This window comes from Syngnathus leptorhynchus, chromosome 5 (assembly GCF_054491065.1).
Source record: "Syngnathus leptorhynchus isolate UIUO chromosome 5, UIUO_Slep, whole genome shotgun sequence".
Taxonomy (NCBI): Eukaryota; Metazoa; Chordata; class Actinopteri; order Syngnathiformes; family Syngnathidae; genus Syngnathus; species Syngnathus leptorhynchus.
Genome location: NC_141199.1, coordinates 11,615,739 through 11,636,631, shown reverse-complemented (window position 1 = coordinate 11,636,631; position 20,893 = coordinate 11,615,739). Strand labels below are relative to the sequence as shown.

The following is a 20,893-nucleotide window of genomic DNA, read 5'->3' as shown; positions in this document are numbered from 1 at the left end:
TCACCAGTCCAATCAAAATGCATAGTCTAGTCACACACACATTGAGCCGTCTTTCGGGGAACTGAACTCGGCTGGGCTGCCTGCATGGACAGAGTTGGATTTGTTACTTTCGGTATTTCCGTGTCAGGGATCAACACAGTGAGTCACTGGCAATTTGATAGAGTTTCTGGATGATACAACCCACTCGATTTTGTCTTGGCTTGGAGCTGGCAGTGGCAAGAAATGCTTGGCATTGTGTGTGTCTGTTTCATTGACAAAATTCTTGAAAAGAAAAATGTTTTAGTTTCAACCAAACCTCTCAAAATGTTATAGTTTTAGTAGTTATTGTGTTGTTGTTTGAATAAAACCCTTCTTAATTTGATTCATAGAGTAATGCCAATAGAAATAAACTGCAACATAAAAATAGTTGAGGATGTTATTTTTTCCTCATGCAATATATTTGTCCATGCAAGCAAACCTGTCTTGGCGGCTCCCTGTGCTTAATGTTGCATGTATTCATTAGACCCACCTCTCACATCTCTTCCATCCCGATCTGGCTGCAAGGAGTTGCTTTTGACAGCCTCATGCGGACACACCATCTTCTCTCATCTACGCAAGTGAGTGTCTTTGTTTTCACATTTTTCACAAGAGCGTCTTTTATCTATTGGGAAAAAAATATATGTTTAGATTTAGTTTAAGCAGTATTCAATATTCAGAAAACAAGAATTATACAAAGTAAATATTTTCTAAAGTCTACAATATTAACATTTATGTATTTTTCTCTTTAAAATACAAATCCATTGTGCCAGATTTTTAAAAATATAAATGTATTCAAAATAATTGGAGAAGGGATGAGAGGATGCAAGAGCTTTACTGAAGTGTTCTCTTGGGACATATGAGTTTTTTTGTCAATCCTTAACAATTCTAAAGGCATGCTGTGCAATAATCAGCCTCTATAAACATAGTTGTTATTATTATTGTTGTTGTAAAACAAAGTTTCCCTTGTTTGTGTTGTCTCAAGTGTCACTTTGCCATCACTCCGTTAACTGTCCCAATGGTCTTCATTAAAGTCAGTTGCAAGTCATCTGAAACGTCGTCGGCACTGCAATTAGACAATTCTGTCATGTGCAATCTACCGCGCAACACACTTGAGTGCATGACTTTCTGCAAGAGGGGAAAACAACTGAAATGATCCCTCCATTCCTGCATGTTTTGACAGGTTGAACAAGAAGATGGACAACAGTAGCTTGGAAGACTCCGCTAACACAACACTTGAGATCAATCAGGACTCCTGCGCCCTGTTGAGGAACCAGGCGTTTCGTTTTATCCTGTACGCCTTCTTTTTTATTGGCATCATCTGCACAGTGGTGGGCAACATTTTGGTGGTTTTGTCCATTTCATACTTTAAAAAGCTGCAGTCGCCCACCAACTCCTTCGTCATGTCTCTGGCTGTGGCCGACTGCCTCGTGGGCCTGGTCGTAATGCCCTACAGTATGATTCGGACCATCGAAGGGTGCTGGTACTTTGGTGGCCTTTTTTGTCAGCTTCATTCCAGCCTTGATGTCATGTTGTGTACTGCTTCCATATTCCATCTGAGTTGCATCGCTTTTGACCGCTACTACGCCGTCTGCAACCCGCTTGTTTATTCTTTAAAAATGTCTCAAGGTCGAGTCACATTCCTCATTGTCATCTGCTGGGCCGTTCCCATGCTAATTTCCTTCGGTCCGATAATGCTCGGCCTCCATATTGCCGGAGTGGACGTTGTTCTCCCTCAAGACGTGTGTGTTTTCCTTGTCAATCGCATCTATGCTGTCATGGCTTCTTTGATAGCCTTCTACCTGCCCATGGCTATCATGCTGGTCGCCTACTGGAAGATTTTCAAAGCAGCCAAGCGGCAGGCAAAGCAGATCAGCGCCATGGAAAGCCAGATGGCCGCCGGAGTGGGGAAAGACTCAAGCAAAAAGAAGAAGCATCGCAACACCATGAAGAGAGAGCGGAAAGCAGCGAAAACCTTGGGCATCATCATGGGTGTCTTCCTCATCTTCTGGATGCCATTTTTTACTGTCAACATCGTGGACCCCTTTATTGATTACAGCACAGAAGTGGTCATCTGGGACATATTTTTATGGCTGGGATACATCAACTCATCACTAAATCCCTTCCTGTATGGTTTCTTTAATCGCTCCTTTCGTAAGGCATTCCTCATGTTCATGGGCTGTCGGGTGTGTCAACCTGGAATATCTCCTGGAATGGAGCTTTCACATACCAGGAAAGAAGCAAATGAATGCGCAGAGAAATAATGAAGTGATTGTTGTGGTGTGTTGGGATCACCGATGGTTGAGAGATGAGTCGTTTCAATTTTCAAGACTGCACTTGAGTCGACTTGTTTTGGCACAATCTCACTTACTCCACAGTCTCCACTTCGCTGCAATGGTCCTTCTTCCCCCTTTACAACTAAAATGTATATAAATCCACATCTGATTTTCCAAACTATATCATTATCTAAATGAGTAGAATTTCACAATTCGTAATTGCAACAAAGATGATCAAGCCCAAGACAAGGTGTGAAATGAATAAACACTTGTTGTAAATTAGTTTCTCTCTCTTTTATATCTCAAGCTCAGTTTGTAACACATCCGGTAAAATATTAATTCTGGATATTTTTCTTCTTCTTGATATTCTTGTTCTTATCATTATGATTGTTATGTTTGTTATAATTTTTATGATTGGTGTTGATGATGATAATAAGAATTAGTATTATTTTTAAAATGTGTGTTCAATTATCTTTGTGTGTATAACCCACAATCAGAATGACGTCTTTCACATTGCCATTGCTGGTATGTAAAAATTATCTGAAAAAAAGTGGAGCAATAGTGTCATCTGCTGGAAGGTGCAAGTCATTTTGTCAATCCTCAAATGACATAACATCAAAGTCATATACTGCATGGAGACTACATTGAATTAGGTATCAGGGAAATGGAAAATATATATATTTTTTAATACTTTTAATTTGCACAAAAACCAAACACAGCATTAAAAAACTATGCATGTTCATTTCACAGTAGCACTCTGCACTTGAATATATACAATTATGATGGCCAAGTAATTGTGTTGCTTAATGCAGTGAATCCAACAGTTAGAAGACACACTTTGCAGCATTTAATTCCCTGTCTTACATGACCTTGTTATATGAAACCAACATCAAGATAATTATAAAAAATGTGATATTGGAATAATTGTGAACCAAGCAAAATTGGAAAAAAATGTGTTGAATCTATTGTGATCGTGATGGATGGAAATAATTTAACGTGGGTTCGTGCCGTCATTTTACAACAATCAACAGATGCACCTGTCATTTACACTTCTCGGTCACAAGACGACCACTTGCACAATACAGGATTTTTTTTTTATCGAAAACAAAAAGACTCAGTATTTCTTTTTGATCAAGCCAGATTTCTGATACAGTGAAACCTATTCTCTGTCCTTTATTATGATGGTTCTGAATGTGAATGATCAAATGATATTTGGTCCATAAGAGCCTTTTGAGAATAAAGCGTCCTCTTGTGGTCCATTAAATGTCTGTCTCCTTCAGGCCGTAACACTCAGCCAAGTCATAGATGTGATAACTGCTTTGTTCACACACGTTGTAAATCCCCATTGAAACTGCATCGACCACTGCAGGTGCACTTCCTCGCCCAGTGCCTCCCTTAATTTTATTTGACAGGTTGTTCACAGTTTCTCTGAGCTGAAAGGAGGACTTTTGCAGTGGTGGGAACAGGTTCCATCTCTTTAAACTCCCCCCCGGCTTGCTTAACAAAGAGCTGCCGCAGGAGCCGTGCGTGGTGTAGCCTGACTCGTGTTCCCCTCTTTGTTCCAACGCCATTCCCCTGACGGCCGAGCGCCATTTCTGGTCATAGAAGCGACGCAGAGCCCTCCGCCTCTGGCGGCAGCGACACTTGAGTAGGCGGGTGAAAGCCCGCTGGAACTCTTTGCTGGAGCAGGGATAGATCATGGGATTGATGCAGCTGTTGAAGTAGCCCAGCCAAAAGACCACCTTGAATACTGTCTCTGATGGCTTCATCGCTGGAAAGAAGGAGCCTAGTACAAGAGAAACATGTATGAGCATTTGTAAAAGAGTGAGCGACACGTTGAGGTCTCTATTTTCATAAGCAGCGTATTTGTGGTGTAGTTCATGGAAGCAATTTGACAAATTGGACTCTTCCAAGTTGGCTGTACGTATGTTGTGTCTTTGGAAATGAGTCTGGTGGAGTGACAATTTGATGCCAGAAAGTTGATCTGAAGGTTTGCTTAAGTGCCGGTGCAGGGTAAACAACTTGTCGAATGCATTTTTAGTGAATTTGATTGAGGCACAGGCATGTCGCATGCATTTTCTTCGTAAATAGAGGGGAACAAAACCCAAAGAATATAATAGAAATCGATTTATTGAATACATTACATACTGTTATGATGACAATCATATTTATTATTATTACGAGATTTATCAGTCATCCTAGTGGGCAACTAGTCCACTGTATTTAACGCAAATGCAAAAATATTGACCACACCCACAGCGGCGCAGACTTCTCACAAGACTCTAATGAGAAATGGGTCTACCGTATTTAAAGGGAATGCATAAGCATTGACCACACCCACAGCAGCGCAGACTTTCCACTCTCAAAACCGCCAACTTGTGCTTGTAAGTAAAATTGACAACTCTGGGTGTAACCCACTACCAGAGTTACAGACACAAAAATAGAGCTCGATGGGTCAAACACTCCTAAGTGGTGGGGTACAGATTGGTAGAAACTTTAAATTGGGGTGCCAGTGTCACTAGATTGTTATTCATTTTTTAAACATGTGATTATTCTAAAAGGTTAAGTTGTTTAGTCCTGAAAATTAAACATTAAAAGTCTTCATTAAACCTATGAAGCAAACCCACACCTGCAAACGCACACACAGCAGAAGTGCTGCCACACAAAATCCTAATGGAGTTGCTTGAGTAGAAAATGTAAGAGAGGGTGGAAAATGCGATGCATGGCTCGGGAGATGAGTGCTCATTATGTAAAATAGTCTGCATGTGACTTTCATACAAATAAAATGTTAGTTTCTCATCAGTGGTCACACCAGGGACTCCCAGGCAGAAACAATTGCACTGCTTCTCAAGCCAGCGACAAAAAAAACCCCAAAACATAGCAGTGCCGTTTTCAATCAACAATCAATCTTATTCGTTCAAAATTTAAGTACAGTCATAATTTTGTTTTGAATTTATTAGTTAATTACTGCTCACTCAACCATACAAAGTCAACTCATAATAGTGTTGATTTTAATTAACATCACCATGGGTGATAATAGTGCCATGCAAAAACTGTGTTTCTTAACTTTGACCTTGTTTTGTACACTGGTTGTTATCTAAAACCTCCAAATTAAGTTAGCATGGAACAAGAGGATTAGAAAGTCAGCATTATAATGTTTATTTTCAATTCTCATTTAAAAAAAATGCTCAGTAATTACTGTTGCACAGAAAATATCATGTAAGTCAACAAAATTGAAGGGCTATTTTTCCTTGTGTCCCCAACAAAGTGCTGCCTAAAAAGGCAAATGGTATTGGAATTTTGGATAGGTCAAAGCACTCTGTCTGTATCATCACAAACAAAAGGCCTGATTGACATAAATAGTTATTTGAAGTGCACGTCTGCCCTCCGGGCGAAAGGTAGAATTAGTACTGATGGGTGGCTTTAAGAAGTAGGAGCTGTCCACAACAGACAACTCCCACTAGAATTCATTCTTGCCGCCACCTGTGTGAACTAATCTTAAAACCCAGTTAGAAGTTTGGGGTCAATTTACAAAATAAATTGACTTTCTTAAGATTTGAGCAGCTGTGGGAGTGTGGGGCGCAAGTAAGTACTATTGTAAAAATTAACAAAGAAGTCCAAAGACAATACAGCGTTTCATCTAGACTACAGTAGCTGTCAACACTATTAATATTGATTAAAAGATTGGCAAGCTCGCTTTGTGAATGAATCAACATTGACCATTTAACACTCCGGTTTACCTATACTTTATCTACCAGCAACAAAATAATATGATGCAACACAGATTTTAAAGATTAGGGTAGCTTTGTTGTTATCATGTGAACCCTGGCTCACCTTTATCTTCTTTCTTAGTGAACCAAAGAAATATTGTTTGCAATGTATTTACATTTCATTTGCATTGCCTGTAAATATTTTGGGGAAATCTCAAAGCATACCACCAAACTAAAATATCACAAGACTGGATGGACAAGTTAATTACTCTATGTACCGCCTGCCATCTAGAGGAGAAGCATTTATTTGTTTTGTCAGTCAAGATACATTGCTTTCTGACCAATAAAGTGAGATTGGACAATTTCCTGCAGAACACTGGTTGGGAATCACTGAGACCTTAAATAATGAGTTATATTACCAGCTAGGACTCCGCTCATGTGGTGTTCAAATGCTACTTTTATCTCTTGTTCGCATGAGTTTGCACGGACCTTCCTACATCGTGAAATTATTTGGTTTTGCCCCCCCCCCCAAATAAATGTAGACCATTCAAAAGGTCATGACCACTTGAACAATAGAGTGATATCCAGTACAAATAACTGCATCAAGAATTTTGATTGGCACAAACAGAGAGGCATTCATCAATATTGTTGTAATTGGAGCCAATTTGGTTTCCTTAAGTAAAACTTTAATTTTGGTTAGTATTGGCTGGCCTTGGGCCATGGACCTTTATTTTGAACTTTGGTTAAATGTTGCTAGCCTTGGGCCAGGACTTTTATTTTGACACAGTCTTTGGTCACCTGTTCAGTCACCTGATCAGGCACCTGATCAGGTAAAGATGGCTGCTCCCTTATGGCAGTCTGCATCATTCAGTCTCAGTTAGCTAAGAAGATGGTAGTTATATAGTTTTTTTACTGCTTCAATTTTACAATTTGGATTGACGGCACCTGTGTGATACCTGCTTGCCTACCTGCCACCCCTCACTCTCTCCTTGCCTGCCTGCTATCACTTCTCTACTTCTACCATGCTTGCCTCCATGTTGGACATTCTTTCTCCATCTCCAACAAGGTATGAGCAACACAATGTTTTAACATAAGCGTGTGACAACAAACCTTATAACATCAAATCCTGAAAATCATTGACACTCAAAGTTGCTGTTGTCACACTAAAATCAGATGGGCTCGACCCTAACTGACCTGTGACCCTTAACATGGTAAGGGATGTGGAAAATGAATGCATTGTTGTTGTTTCAACATTGAATGTAATTCCTGCAAATATTACATCATCCATAAACAAAGACAAAGCATATTTTTATGAACACTGATGTGACATTTAAATAGTATTTATTAAACGCAATAATTCCTGTCCACTCATGACTATATTTTTTGTGGACTAATCAACAGTAACACTAGATGTCACATTAATAAACAATGTGGTAACAAAACTAAATTACTGACACAACTGATATGTTTTTATGATTGATGTGCAAGAAAAAAAATGTATAGTCCTGAACTGAGCAAAAATATGTTCCTTTTTGAAGAGTAACAAGCCCCAAGACTCCAAAAAGTGTTGTTTTTGTACCCTTGGCACTTAACTTTTACAACCTGTACATTTTTGACCCTGGGGAAAAAAGGTATGAGTATTCATGCAGGCCCTTTTGATTTATTAGTATGGATTGTGCCTTGAAGGTCAGAAAAAGAAAAAAAAAAAAACTTTCTCTGGCATTAGTCAAGATTACACTAAAAGGGAGCAGTCTTCCATTTCTCCCATCCAAGTACAATCTACACGGTGTCATTCATCCTTGATACCACGTAGCACTTGTGCAGGGTCACTGGAAGCTTAAGTCGAGCCCATTTTAGGTGTAGTACACCACAGACTGATGATCACTAATCAATCGCGAGACTGATGTATAAAGACAGATAAATATTCACGCCCACATTCACACCTACAGACAATTTGGAGAGAGACCCTAACAAACCTGGGTTGGAACAGTAGCAGATGCCTGAGAGAATGGAATATATTCACATAAACACACTTCAGTCAATGCCACACATAATTTTACACCTCAATCTCATTTTTTTTGGTACATGTCCAAGAACCAGATGTACAGTCTGTTATGTCCACTACTCTTATACACGTGTATTAAAAAGTGTCAGTCTGAGGAGAGAAAAATTTAGTCAGCAAAAAATTCTTTGAGTTCTGGACCTCAATCATTCTTCTCCTCCTTAGATTATTTAAAAAATAATTGTGATGTCAAAAGCAAGTAAGGTGTGGCTTAGTACTTATGCGCCGATTTATGACTCACTTCAATCTGACCAAGAGCAAGCTGAAGTATAGTGTTCCCAAAAAAGTCAATAAGGCTGAATTGTGGATTAATAAAATTGGGTTGCAAACAAAAAAATAAATAAATAAAAATGGAGCTATTGAGTGATTGTGTTGCCAATGCAGGTCCAGTCTTTTTTAATGGTACAGTCAAAAACAACATGAATAAAATAAAAAATAAAAATCAGAACACTTGCAATTAGCTGTTGTAGACCACAACTCACAACCTGACGCTCTCACACTCACTGCAAGAAACATTACATTGGAAGACTACTTACCAAAAGGTAAAAAGAAGAAAAAAGGCAGCCAACATAGGATAAACATGCCTACGACGATGGCGAGGGTTTTGGCCGCCTTTTTCTCCCGAGAGAACTTCATGAGGCGCACGGAGAGCGAGCTCCTGAACGGGTGCTGCTTGTTGCTTTTGGAGCTGACCGCGCGCGCATCTTCCAGCACGCTGCGGCAGTGGATCCTCAGAACCACCTCCACGGACTTGTCTCGTTCCCGCTTGACACCCGCCTCCAGGCTTCTGGTAGTCCTTCGGGCCACCACGTAGACCCGAAAGTACATAATGAGGATGACCAAGAGCGGCAGGTAGAAAGAGAAGAGAGAGGAGAAGAGCGCGTATCCAGGCTCCTCCGTAATCCTACAGATGCTCTCGTCCACGGGTGGCGGTTCTTTCCAACCCAGCAGCGGTCCAACCGAGATGACTGTGGACGACACCCACACCAACACCAGAATGACACCCGCCTTCCTCTCGGTCATGATGCTCGGGTACTTGAGGCAGTGTTTGACGCCTATGTAGCGGTCCACGGAGATGATGCACAAGCTGAGGATGGAGGCAGTACAGCACAGCACGTCCACCGCCGCCCAGATATTGCAAAACACCCGGCCGAACACCCAGCAGCCCAGAACCTCTAGAGAGGCTGAGAAGGGCAGCACCACGATGCTCAGGAGCAGGTCCGCCATCGCCAAGTTGACTATAAAGAAGTTAGTCACCGTCTGCAAGTGACTGTTGCACAACACGGACAGAATGACCAAAATGTTACCCACGATCGCCACCAGAATAAATAAACCGAGAAAAAGGCCGAGCCAAACGGATCGGGAGTCCAATGTAAAGTTCGAACACGCCGCAGTGCTGTCGTTTAGAAATATTAGCTCCATTGCAGAGCCATTGAAAGGCTCCGTGAAATAGGTCCCATGGATACTGTCGTTCCTTAAGTTTGAATCCGTCATGCTGAAGAAATAGCACACGTAAAAATAACTTTAAACTAAGTGCTTCATCATCTGCGCCAAACAATAGTCGTGCGTAAAGCAATCCAAAAAAGAAGAAGCAACCCGCAGGGCCGCTTGGGCAACACGTTCGTGGGCTCGGTTGGAGTTCAGGAGGCGACAAAAATACAGATAAGAGCCTCCAACTCTTCGCCATGGGCACGCATGTCTTCTTGGCTGTGCAGCGGCGTGCACTGGTGGCATCATTTTCGACCATCAACTGGTTCCCGGAGTCAGCCAGAGCAGGTCCGAACCTGCAGCTCCACCCACGTCATACGCATGCACACGCGCGCGCGGGCGCACGCACAGAAATTGTTTTACTCAAAATCTCCTCACGTCAGCGCTGCCTCAATGTCTAATTGAAAGCTTTTTGCTTTGTTGTTGTGGATGATGCTCATCATATTTGTAAGAGCTGTCCCTCAAACATGGCTTTTTATTCACAAGCCAAGTAGCATATTATCAATAGGTCATTTGGCCAGTTGTAGAAGTAAATGAAAGCTGAGAACCTCATTCAAAGTTAGATGTCCGCAAGAAACTTTTCCAGAACTATTCATGTTAGTCCGTATGTCAAGACACCTTTTATATTTTGCTCAATCTCTTCATTTGGTTGTGTTTCTCCTGGCAACGCTGCTTAATATTCAAATTTGTTTTCCAATTAGATTCCCGCCTCGAGGTGCTCCCAGGTCAATCTAAACTGCACAGGGCCTTCAGATTCCGCTGTGTTGTCTAATTGTTCATTGGTGTGTAGGGATGGGAATTGAGAACTGGTTCTTGTTGAGAACCAGTTCCCACATTACCAATTCCTTGGGATCGTTTGTTAATTTGCTAACAATTCCCCTAGCTATTCCAGTCAGCACGAATTACGTCGCTACGCACGTTTTGCTTATTACGCATGTTACGCACGTTATGCAACATGCCTAGCGACACAAGTTACTAGCCAAGCCAGATCTCGATAATTTTACATGTTATTTTCACACTATACCACAAGAGGGCGCTCTTGACCTGTATATGAATAACTCTTAATATGTTACTTCAGGCATGTTCTCAGTTCATTCTTTATTTGTCATGTAACGTTAGCATATCGTGCAATTATTCAGCCTGTTGTTGCCTCTATTCTATTTTTATTTCAAATTGCCTTTCAAGATGACATGCCTGTTCTTGGTGTTGAATATATCAATTTCCCCCCAAAATGCGACTTATACTCCAGTGTGAATTATATGTCTTTTTCTTCTTTACTATTCATTTTATGGCTGGTGCGACTTGTACTTCAGCACAAGTTTTAGTCCGCAAAATACAGTACCTGCAATGTTGAAATTTCTACAAAGGGAGGAAACACTTTTTGTGGTTAAAGGCTTGCACCCATTTGCCAATGTCCCCTGATTTTCAGTAGGTGATGATTTCTATTGTACGAGAATGCTTGCATTCTTTCCTCTTAACACAATATTTTGCTCACCCCAATTCTAGAGAGACAACAAAAACTGTTTTTTAAGACTTCACTCTTAGGTTTGTAATGTTATATTTACACAGCGTTGCAATATACAAAACAAAATGATCAGAATCGTTTACGTATGTGCTTCTTTTTTTCCCCGAAAAATGAGAATACGATAAGAGAATCGATAAAGAATTGAATCATTAAACGTAATCAAAAATGCAATCAGAATTATAAAAATCGTATCAATTCCCATCCCTATTAGCGTGAATTAGTTTCTTTATGTGATTGGCTGATGATTCAATTCAATTGGTAGAGACTCCAGCCTGCCAATGACCCACATGAGGACACAGGCTATACAAACCTCTTGCAGTCTCATTACACTGTGCTTGTTTACCTAATGTGGCTCCCTGTGACTATTTCAAAAATGAAATGCTGACCATATGTAGGTCAGAAAGCTTTGCGTGAGAGGACTGCTGCTAATAAGACAGTTGTGTTTGCATGATTGGATTTTTCACAAGTGGTGGTCTTTGTTGGTAACATAATTGTGGTGTAATAATCAGAGAGTAATTCAGTAACCATTATTAGAAGCAAAAGACGGTTACCAATTCTGTAAGAAAAAAAATAATAAGAAAAGAAAAACAATTACATTTCCCAGTCCTGCTATGGGTTTTCATTAATCATTCCAAAGATATCAGGGCCACCAAAGACTAAGCTCTCCTGGCCGCAAGAATACAAAAAACCAACAAACAAAACACTGACCTACATTTAACTTTAATTATCCACAGAAATTTCACTGATTTATTTCTAGCCATTGTATTGATGTATGTCTTGGGTGCACTGTTTCTGTCCAATCATATTTCAGCTTCTATCCATTGCTTAGTCAATCTGATATGTCGAGGGCCTTCAGAATCGGAAATGCTGGCCGATGTATTCCAAACGATAACAGCAATAGCAGTGCTTTTCAGCCAATCGGATCACAAATTTGACCCCAAAGGCCAGCGAACAGGTTCACGATAACAGCATTTTGCGTCCTTTGAGCAGAACTTCTTATAGCCAACTTCCCACCAGCAAAACACATGGCATTATGCATTTAATATACTTTTATTTGGGCTTTTCTCACATTATAAGATGCATAAATGTTGATTCTGAACTGTTATTGCACATTCATGTGTTGCTATCTTGTGGTTTTGTGTGTTATTAATCGTTTCTATAATTGAGAAAGTGATAGGGGTTGCATGCACTAAGCGGTGGATAAAGTTCTGACGGGTATCAAATGCACTCTCACTGCTCTCCTGAATAAAAATACAACCAAAGTACTCAAGGTTGCATGATGAAAGATTTTTCTGGTGGTTGTTAATAAAGCAGATAAAACATAAAAGAGCCAGCCAAAGTTTGGATGGAACCTCACACTACTGTGATGAAAATTGAAAAACTAAAAAGGTGAACTTATTGCACTGCATGTGTTCCAGTCATCCAGAGGTGAACACATCTGTAGTGGTTATGAATGACTCATAATCAAGTCAGTCAGCCAACTGTTGCAGAATGGTGATTACGTGGTTATCACTCCTCGCTCCTTAATGTGCCATAATCACTGATTGCATCACTGTCTTTATGCCCTTGCCACATTTACTGTAATTGGTCAATGATGGCAGCCCAATAACTCATACGTGTGAGGCTCCATGCAAACAAAAAAGGTTTATCAGTAAATTGGTCATTAACACTTTCAATTCCAGCCATTTTTCCAGAAAAAATAAATAAATCTTGAAAGCTAGCTCATTTAGAGCATTCTAACTGACAATTCAGGGCTCGCAGAATTTGGGGTTTTATGGATATGTAAACACAGAAATGATCAAATAAAGAATTAGGCTCCCTTTCATCACACATAGTAGAATATAATTGTATGTTCCTCTACTTTTTTTTTTTAGGGGGGGGTCAGTAGTCAAACATGGTTTGGACTGATGATACACTCTTGCGCACTTTTCAACAGCCTCCACTGTAAATCTTTAATACCAACTATGGATGATTACTAGAATAAAATGTGCATGATTCATGACCTTGACTTCCGCTGCAGTCCACTCAGCCGTGAGGCTTTTGACCTCAATCAAAACTCCTGGAATTTCCTGTCGCATCAAACTTTATATGTGCCAAAAGATTACAGTTGCAGAGCAAGTGATTGAGCACTGCGCTGACACACCACAATAAGAAACGTGAATCTGTGAGGCGTTCTATACAATATACTACACTGTATAGTTTTTTTTTATTGAACTACAAAAACATTACAGGATTTTCAAGGAACAAGCAGATTGCCACAAAGAGATGATACAGTCCATAAAAAAAGGAGAGTGTGGATATTTAGAAGATGATTGATTCACCAACTGCGCTCGTGTATTTTGGCGATAGGGATATATCTGCGTGCTTGTACTGCTCTTCATTCAAAGATTTCAAATTTTGATTTGCAGCAAAAGCAGAGGCTGCCAGTTGGCCATTTAATGACAACTAGCTGCCAAACCCAAAACACTTGGTGCCAATTCAGTCCATTTCAGCCACATCTCTCAGTGTGCAAGCCTAAGAGACACATAGAGTTCAATTGATGTTTGAGGTCTGTTTCTTTCTATTTTTGTAGCCTGCTCTTCATTTACATTCAATTCCGGTCGCCTTTGCCCACCTTACGCTAAAGCGCAGAAGCACATATTCCAATTCATATTTTCTCTGCCCTTACTCTCTCAGTATGGTAATCTCTAATGTCGACTGTGACTGTGCTTACTTATCACGCCTCGACAGAGTGACTGGGATTCAGTTTGCCACAGGTCATGTTGTACTTTGATATGACTTCATACCTGAATCTTCAAAAGGTCAAATGATCTTACTGCTCGCTTTCTAGTGTCAAATGGTGAAAGATTTTTTTATTTTTTAAAGGAGCAATAATGTGTTCAAAATAAAACCGGTGGTTTATACAGTTTTTGTATTCCTTTCCCTATAATAGTCTCTTTGGTAAAATGTTACGTAATTTAAGAAACATACTTCGGTCCTGCAACGAGTGTCCTGCCTTTTGTGTGAATGATTCCCTCAACAATGCATGGCTGGACTGAGAGAGGAATTACGATGTAAGCGTTTGAGGTATATGAAAGACATCCGTCATTAGAAGTCACGATTAGGGTGTGGTGTCACCTTTCATCTCAGGGTAAGCGTAGGATGGACTCGTCTGCAACACTTTTATTATCAAGCCCCCCCCCCCCCCTATGTTCCCTGAGCCAGGCTGCCCACGTGTCTGGTTAGAGAGGACTGTGATGTATTGTTGACTGCAACTTGGGCAAATGGCAACATCATTCATTAAGGGTTTTAAATGATGTAACGCTTACATGCAAAGGTTTGTGTCTGAGGTAACTTGGATATCATTTTGTCTTATTAAAGGTTCTCCTTTACTGCAACAAAAACTGTGGCTCAATCAATGGAGCTTAGAGAAAATGCTTGAATTATTTCCTGAGGTTTTTGACTTGTCAATTTGTGTGCACCATTGCCATTTTTTTCCATCGAGTGAATCATGGCATGTAATCACGATACGATTTGCTTTGCGTTTATTTCTAGTGCTCTGAAGAGTTAAAAATACCAAAACAGAAAGACGGATGGGAAATATAAAATGCAAACCACCTAAAAACCTTGCAGGTAACCACAAGTTTAGATATCCTCTGACCAATGATGATTATTGATGCACGATGGGAGCTTTTTGAAAGATGCGCTAGTGCTTAGTGATCCTGAGCCACATGGGAATCTGATAATTTTCTACTCACAGACCTGCAGTATAAAAATAGAACTCTCACAAAGAAGGTCCTCTGTTATCAAGGCAATGTGGGCTGAGATTTGCCTCACTGATCACAGCAGTGCCAGCAGCTTCACAGGTGAGATGCTGCTTGTATTGGAAACACGCCGACAGTGTCTACAATACACATTGTACATTGTAAATGTAGAAAAAGACATCACTTGACCGACACGTTGAGCTTTTTATTGAATAAAATGCATTAGAATTGATTTGCCTGATTTGCACATAATTTAGCTGAGTTTCTTTAGTTTATTTCAATTATCAATGCCATGACTGCTTCTTTATTTGTACAATAGTAATAATGTTCTCTACTGGTCACTGCAGGACTATAATTGAATTTTATCAATCAGGGGCGTGGTGGCCGTTGGGAATTTCTGAAGATTCCAGAATAGCCGGTTGACAAATATTTCCGGGCCGTATTTTAACCCCAGTATAAAAACCAATTTTGATGAATACTGAAATTGATCTTCTTAAAACTTAATTAGCACATATACAATTTCCCAGTAAACTCTTGGAAATGTTTGTATGCAGCGTGGCTTTAAGCGCTGTCACGATGGGACAAAATGGTTGTTGAAAAGAGCAGCTTATCGACAAACAAATGAAGGTTGGGAGAGTTTAAGCACTATTTACATATGATTAAAGCCGTCTGTTATCTTTGGCTAAAGCGGTTCGCTTTGCACTGGGTGCAGGTCCTGTTGAAATCAAATTGATTAAAATAGGCACTCCATGGTTAAAGCACATATTTTCTATTTTTCTCACAACATAATACTGAATGTTTTTGCAGCAAACATTTGATTGAAGGTGCACTGAAAATGATCATTTTGGGGGTTCAAAATGTATGCTCCTCAAATGTTATTACTTTTCAACATTTATTTATTTATTTATTTATTCATTCATTTATTTATTTACTTATTTATTTCCCCTTGTCTTGCTTAATTTATTCTCCCACCTCGATAGCCACTCAACACAGACGTTCATGTATCATGCCATTCATACCTGCATGTGTTTGGATTACCATTACATGTCCTCAAAATGACCCCAATGGTCACATTTTGGAACGTCTGTTTTTACACAACAGCAATGTAGTTTCAGGGAAATGACAGATGACACAGCCTCTGAGCAGCCAAACAAGGAAAAGAAATATCTTCCTGAGGTTATTTCAAACTCTGACTTTGGAATGATTGACTGACACTTTTTGATTAGCAGTCCTGAGGGGCCTGAAAGTGGTGAGACAGGTCAGACATTTTTAGAGTAGAACCCAGGGTAAATCCATGCATAGTACAAAGTAGGAATAAAATAAAACTCGAGTGCAGAATATTCATTCATTTGAACAGCTCGTCCCCGTCACCATACGCTTGAACCAAGTAATGACAAAAATGACCCAAACCTAAATTTATTTACCATGAAGACTCTTCTCCATATGCTCCATGTGTTGGCCTATGTTTGACACTGTGTGAATGTCACTTCCAATAATTATGCGACACCAAGTGAGTTTACTGATGCAAGTCTCCAGAGACATGCTCTGTGTACTTCGGGTGTCCTCTTCAAAACACTGAGACCCTGCGTTGCCTTTCTCACGCCACATACACTTTGTTGTATGTTTGTGTGTGCGTGTGACTCACACCCACAAGAGAGTGCTGCTCCATGTACACCATTCAGTAAATAGCAGTGAGGATAAACTATCGACAATAAATAAATAACAGGGACTAATGTGAACTTTGTCCACCGATAAATTCCTTTCACACATCTATGTCAGATTTCTTTAAGAATCTGGTGGAAAATGTTAGTATATTGAAAGTTTGAACTACTGTTATGTCTGTAGGGTTCGATGGAAAATTTTAAAACAATTCAGGATATTAGTGTTGTTTTATCATAGAGGCGTTCAAGAGAAAATGAAATGTCAAATCAATGGTTGCAATCAATGACTGCCGTTAGCCACTTGAAGACGGGGGTGAGGGGGGGTAAGTCACACTCCCCAGTTGGTGTTGGGGCTTATGTGCGGTTTAACCACTGATTTTCATTTCCCTCAGTCTGTGTGGAATTTAAATTATTTTTACAATTGTCAATGTTTTGAAAAAGTTGTATTTGATCATAGAGTGAATTTTAACTCTAAAATCCACAACTGAAGATATTGTAAGACAGATGATCATTTGCTTTAGCATGTACGTATAAACACTGTTATTCAAAGGGGGGGAAAAATGTCCCAATTTTAAGTGCTTTAAAATAATTCATGTGACATGTTTCTTTGAAATGCATTTAGCTGATAAATGTAGTGAGCTGCGATGTTGCAAGATACTTTCTAAAAATCGTTTAGCTATATGATAAACAACAAACCGCATGATCGTACACATTCATTTTTTTCCCCTTGTTTCCATTTATCCACTGTGTATTTTTATAAACGCTAAATATTCAGCATGACCTCATCCACCAGAAGAGAAAGACAAGGATATGTTTGTGGTGCCTGGTCAGTTCACATAACCCCAATTTTGTGCTTCACGATGCGGTCAGTGGTGTTTTCCTTTCTTTTATAACAGCATGTGTCTGTTTCTCTGATGTGTGTGTGTGTGTGTGTGTGTGTGTGTGTGTCTGTGTGTGTGTGTGCATGTGTGTTACGCTTTTATATAGTTTCAGTGTTAGATTTAAGCAGCAAAGACAGGGCCTCATAAATGAGTAGAACTAAAAATAGACTAGAGCAGGTGATTCATTGAAATTCCAGCAGGCATAGTTCCAGCCCTAATGGACGCAAGGAGGAGTCCATTTCATCTGTTCACCAAAAATTTTAATGAAATAGCACTTTGTATAATTAAATATACCCAGTGGAGCAAAGCAGCCTCAGTGAAAACAATAAACTTCCAATTTTGTCAGCGCTCCTTCTGAATAACGAGATGTTCTGACGGGAGTGTTGCTGTCTCATACCTTTTTTTGGGTCCGCAGTCAACACGTTTCATCACCCAGCGAATTATGATGGGAATCTGGATACTGTACGTACATTGACACAATTGCCGGTGCACCTCCCTTAATGAAATCATATAATGTGCTTCATGAACCACATGTATTTTTGACTTCTCTTGATTGCATTGTTGTTTTCAAAAAAAGTAATTGTATTTTCAGTCCAATGTTAAAAAGAGTGCCATTAAGAGGAGTCAAAAAGTACAACTGGTTCATGAAGCAAATTTGAAGCAACACTACTTTGTACCATCATTATTCATGATTAAAGTTTAAAATATAAAAAGATTGATTTGATTTTAATTTCATGTTTTTGGGCTTTACATTGTATCTTGGTTGACATTGGCTGCAAAGGTTTTCTTCAAAGTAAGACATTTGAATTGGACCATTTCCCTTTGCCATAGTACAAGGTTTGGGAATCATGGGTTTTGATGTCAAGTTCTTCCCAGAACTCGAAAAAATGTCAATATCATACACTTTCTGAGTGAGATTAACTTTTGTTTTGAGATTGACCTTGACGGCAACTCTCTCAGTCTCTGTAAAAACTCAATTTGGGTTTTTTCCCCCCTGAGCTCCTTTCATTGTTCAATATTTTTGTGCCCTCCGGAGGTATAATGATCCCGCCTCTGAATACCCGATCCTATAACACTAACCTTGCATTTTTGCAGCACAATGCCTTCCTGCAGCATACCCGGTGCTGCAGGTGAACTTTAAATAAGTGATAGGCAGGAATTGATTGATATTCCAGAAGGATCTTCGCTGTGGGGGCTTTAAACGCTTCCACCTCATATCCATATAAGTGAAGGAAGATCTGGCTCTTCCTTTTTATCTGCACTACTGATCATGACATTAGACACTCCTGCACAAAATAGGAATATCCAGGGCCTTACTTTTATAAAAATTCCAATTTTGAAGGATGTTTTATATCAAGAAGGACTTTATCATCACCTCTGTCAAGGGCAAGCGGTACTGTTTTGATGGTGGTGCTTTTTATTCTATTATAGTAGTGTTATTCCAAAATGACATCTAATTTTGGTGATTCCCTGAAGAAAATATGGATAGAGAAACCTATTTTCAGTGTTTACCGTTTGAGTCTTGATGGAAACGCTTTGCCGATTATGGAAAGGGTCTACTAGTGTGGCTTCTATGAACTGCATCATCTTTTGTCATGGTGGCTATAGTTGGGACAATTAGAAGTTTAGGATTTATCTTAGGTCATCAACATACTATGATTTGGGCCGTTGATTTTATGTTGCCAAAAGTGTTTTAGGTAGCTACAGATTCCCATTTTTGGTGTTCATATGTGGCTTCACAATGAAGGCCATTCATTAGCCATTGGTGGTGACCTCGTTCTTTTCAAAGGACATGTTGATGATTGCAGAAACTGCTGCTCCCCCACAATCTGAGCATAAATCCATTCTTGTATTAAATCTTAAAGGGACTGTGCAGGTAATGCTGTTGATGTTTTTGTTGTAAATCAAATGATATTTTTAGAGTATCACCCTCAGACGGATAACATCAATGAATATCAAAAAGCAAATGAGGCTGATGAGCTATTGCTGTCAACACTGTTCTACATGGAGGGTCACGATGTGAAGTCATATCCAGAAATAGACCATTGTTGGTTTTTTTTGCTCCATATATTTTATCAATCAAACGTCTGATTTGTTGTGCAGTAATTAGCATCTTGCTGTTTTGATGCCTCACATTTTTAATTTCTATTTGTGCACATAAGTCACGAGTGCACTCGTGTCTGTTTGTTCTGCACTTTCATCATAATTTTTTCTGCCATGAAAAACCCTTTTCTAAACTCCTGCATAAGTAATTCGGGCAAATTATTATTTTCTCAGAACTGCCAGTAATGCACAATTTGTGTAAACAGTAAGGAAAGAAGCCTTTGTTTGGTCCAAAGAGAAGAATGAGAAGCAAGAGTTTGACTTTTAAATGACACCACTTTCCCGACTATGCTGTAAAGACTAGAACTCAGTAGTAAGTGGACTTCCATTGAGGACAAACTATTACCAAAAGTGAAATGCAATTTGAGGATGGAGTGCCCCTTTTGAGTTTTTCAATGTTGGATTTTGCAGCTAGCAAGCGGTAGATCTTTTGACCTCTGGAAATCTCAATTATTTATGGTCATCTATTTTGTGTCTGAAAATTATCCAGAAAGAACAATTAGACTTCATTATTACATACAGTAAACTGGACCATTGAGTTATTAAAATGTTTTTTCACAAATAATATGCAGTAAGTGTAATTTTGGTTGATACTTAACATTTTTAATGACTGCTTGATAAATCAAAAAAATTCACAATCACCCATTTTTTAAATAAAGCTTTTGTATTGGATTTCATTTCACTGTGCAAGTGCACCCAATGTTGAGTCATTCAGATTACTCTGCCAGACATTTTGCCTGATGCGTTTTGTCTTTTGAAATGAAGCATGAGTTTCCTCAGGGGGATTAGCCGCAGGAATATCTGCAGGCACAATGTGCAGCTGTGAAAGATGACTTGGAAAATAAGACTCCCATGAGAGCAGGACTTATACCACACAATGATTTCCATTTTATGAAGCCGTTTTATGATCACTCTGCAAGCAACATATTTAAATTTTTATACATGTATATAAATATAAAACTATTCTTTTCACAAGTCTTCTATCAATGAGAAATAGGGCCATAATAATGAGAAATATGAGTACTATAACATTTTCACAAGTCTTCTATCAATGAGAATTAGGACCATAATAATGAGAAATATGAGTATATAATTATGTTTTGCTCTGACTTTTTCAATATTTTTTTTCTTTTCAGTGAAGCCCCCAACTCTCTGTTTTTTCATACTGTGTGATAGCCACCTGCAAACCTTCAATGTTTGGACCTGTCTTTGTTGATGCTCTTAAGGCATTAGCCGTGTGATGTGTTGTGATTGTATCAGGGCTGCTCTTTGACACATTCTAGTCAAAAGAACATGAATTTGGGCAATATTTGAAACGTTTCACTTAACATTGGTTGTAACAAAGAGGATTCAAACAATCATAAGTTGTTGAAAGGATTGTGTGACAATTGACAAACAACTTGCCCTAGTTCCAGAAATAGGTGATCTT

General features: G+C 39.3%; 3 protein-coding genes across 6 annotated transcripts in view; 2 read left to right on the top strand and 1 right to left on the bottom strand.

Moving 5' to 3' along the window:
* The first annotated feature begins 1,211 nt into the window (after positions 1-1,211).
* LOC147056930 (trace amine-associated receptor 3) lies at positions 1,212-2,279 on the top strand. The gene has a single exon (XM_085912134.1). The coding sequence runs from the start codon at positions 1,212-1,214 to the stop codon at positions 2,277-2,279; it is 1,068 nt and encodes a 355-aa protein (XP_085768260.1).
* A 1,203-nt stretch (positions 2,280-3,482) lies between these two features.
* On the bottom strand, positions 3,483-9,557 carry adra1d (adrenoceptor alpha 1D). The gene is made up of 2 exons (XM_085912132.1): positions 8,600-9,557; positions 3,483-4,077 (listed from the first exon to the last, which is right to left on the bottom strand). Exons 1-2 carry the CDS (start codon positions 9,555-9,557, stop codon positions 3,551-3,553), a joined length of 1,485 nt encoding a protein of 494 aa, XP_085768258.1. The 3' UTR covers positions 3,483-3,550.
* Positions 6,850-20,893, top strand: part of ctnna2 (catenin (cadherin-associated protein), alpha 2) — a 186,013-nt gene continuing 171,969 nt past the window's right edge. For all 4 annotated transcript variants that reach the window (XM_085912130.1, XM_085912129.1, XM_085912128.1 and 1 more), the window contains exon 1: positions 6,850-7,067. The gene's annotated coding sequence lies outside the window, so the exon portion shown is untranslated. The remainder of the gene's footprint in view (positions 7,068-20,893) is intronic.

Bases quoted from the DNA above. Each gene is read 5' to 3' on its own strand.
- LOC147056930 (XM_085912134.1), top strand. From the start codon at position 1,212: ATGGACAACAGTAGCTTGGAAGACTCCGCTAACACAACACTTGAGATC.
- adra1d (XM_085912132.1), bottom strand. From the start codon at position 9,557: ATGACGGATTCAAACTTAAGGAACGACAGTATCCATGGGACCTATTTC. The intron at 4,078-8,599 runs GTAAGTAGTCTT...CTCTTGTACTAG, and splicing joins TTTCTTCTTTTTACCTTTTG to GCTCCTTCTTTCCAGCGATG.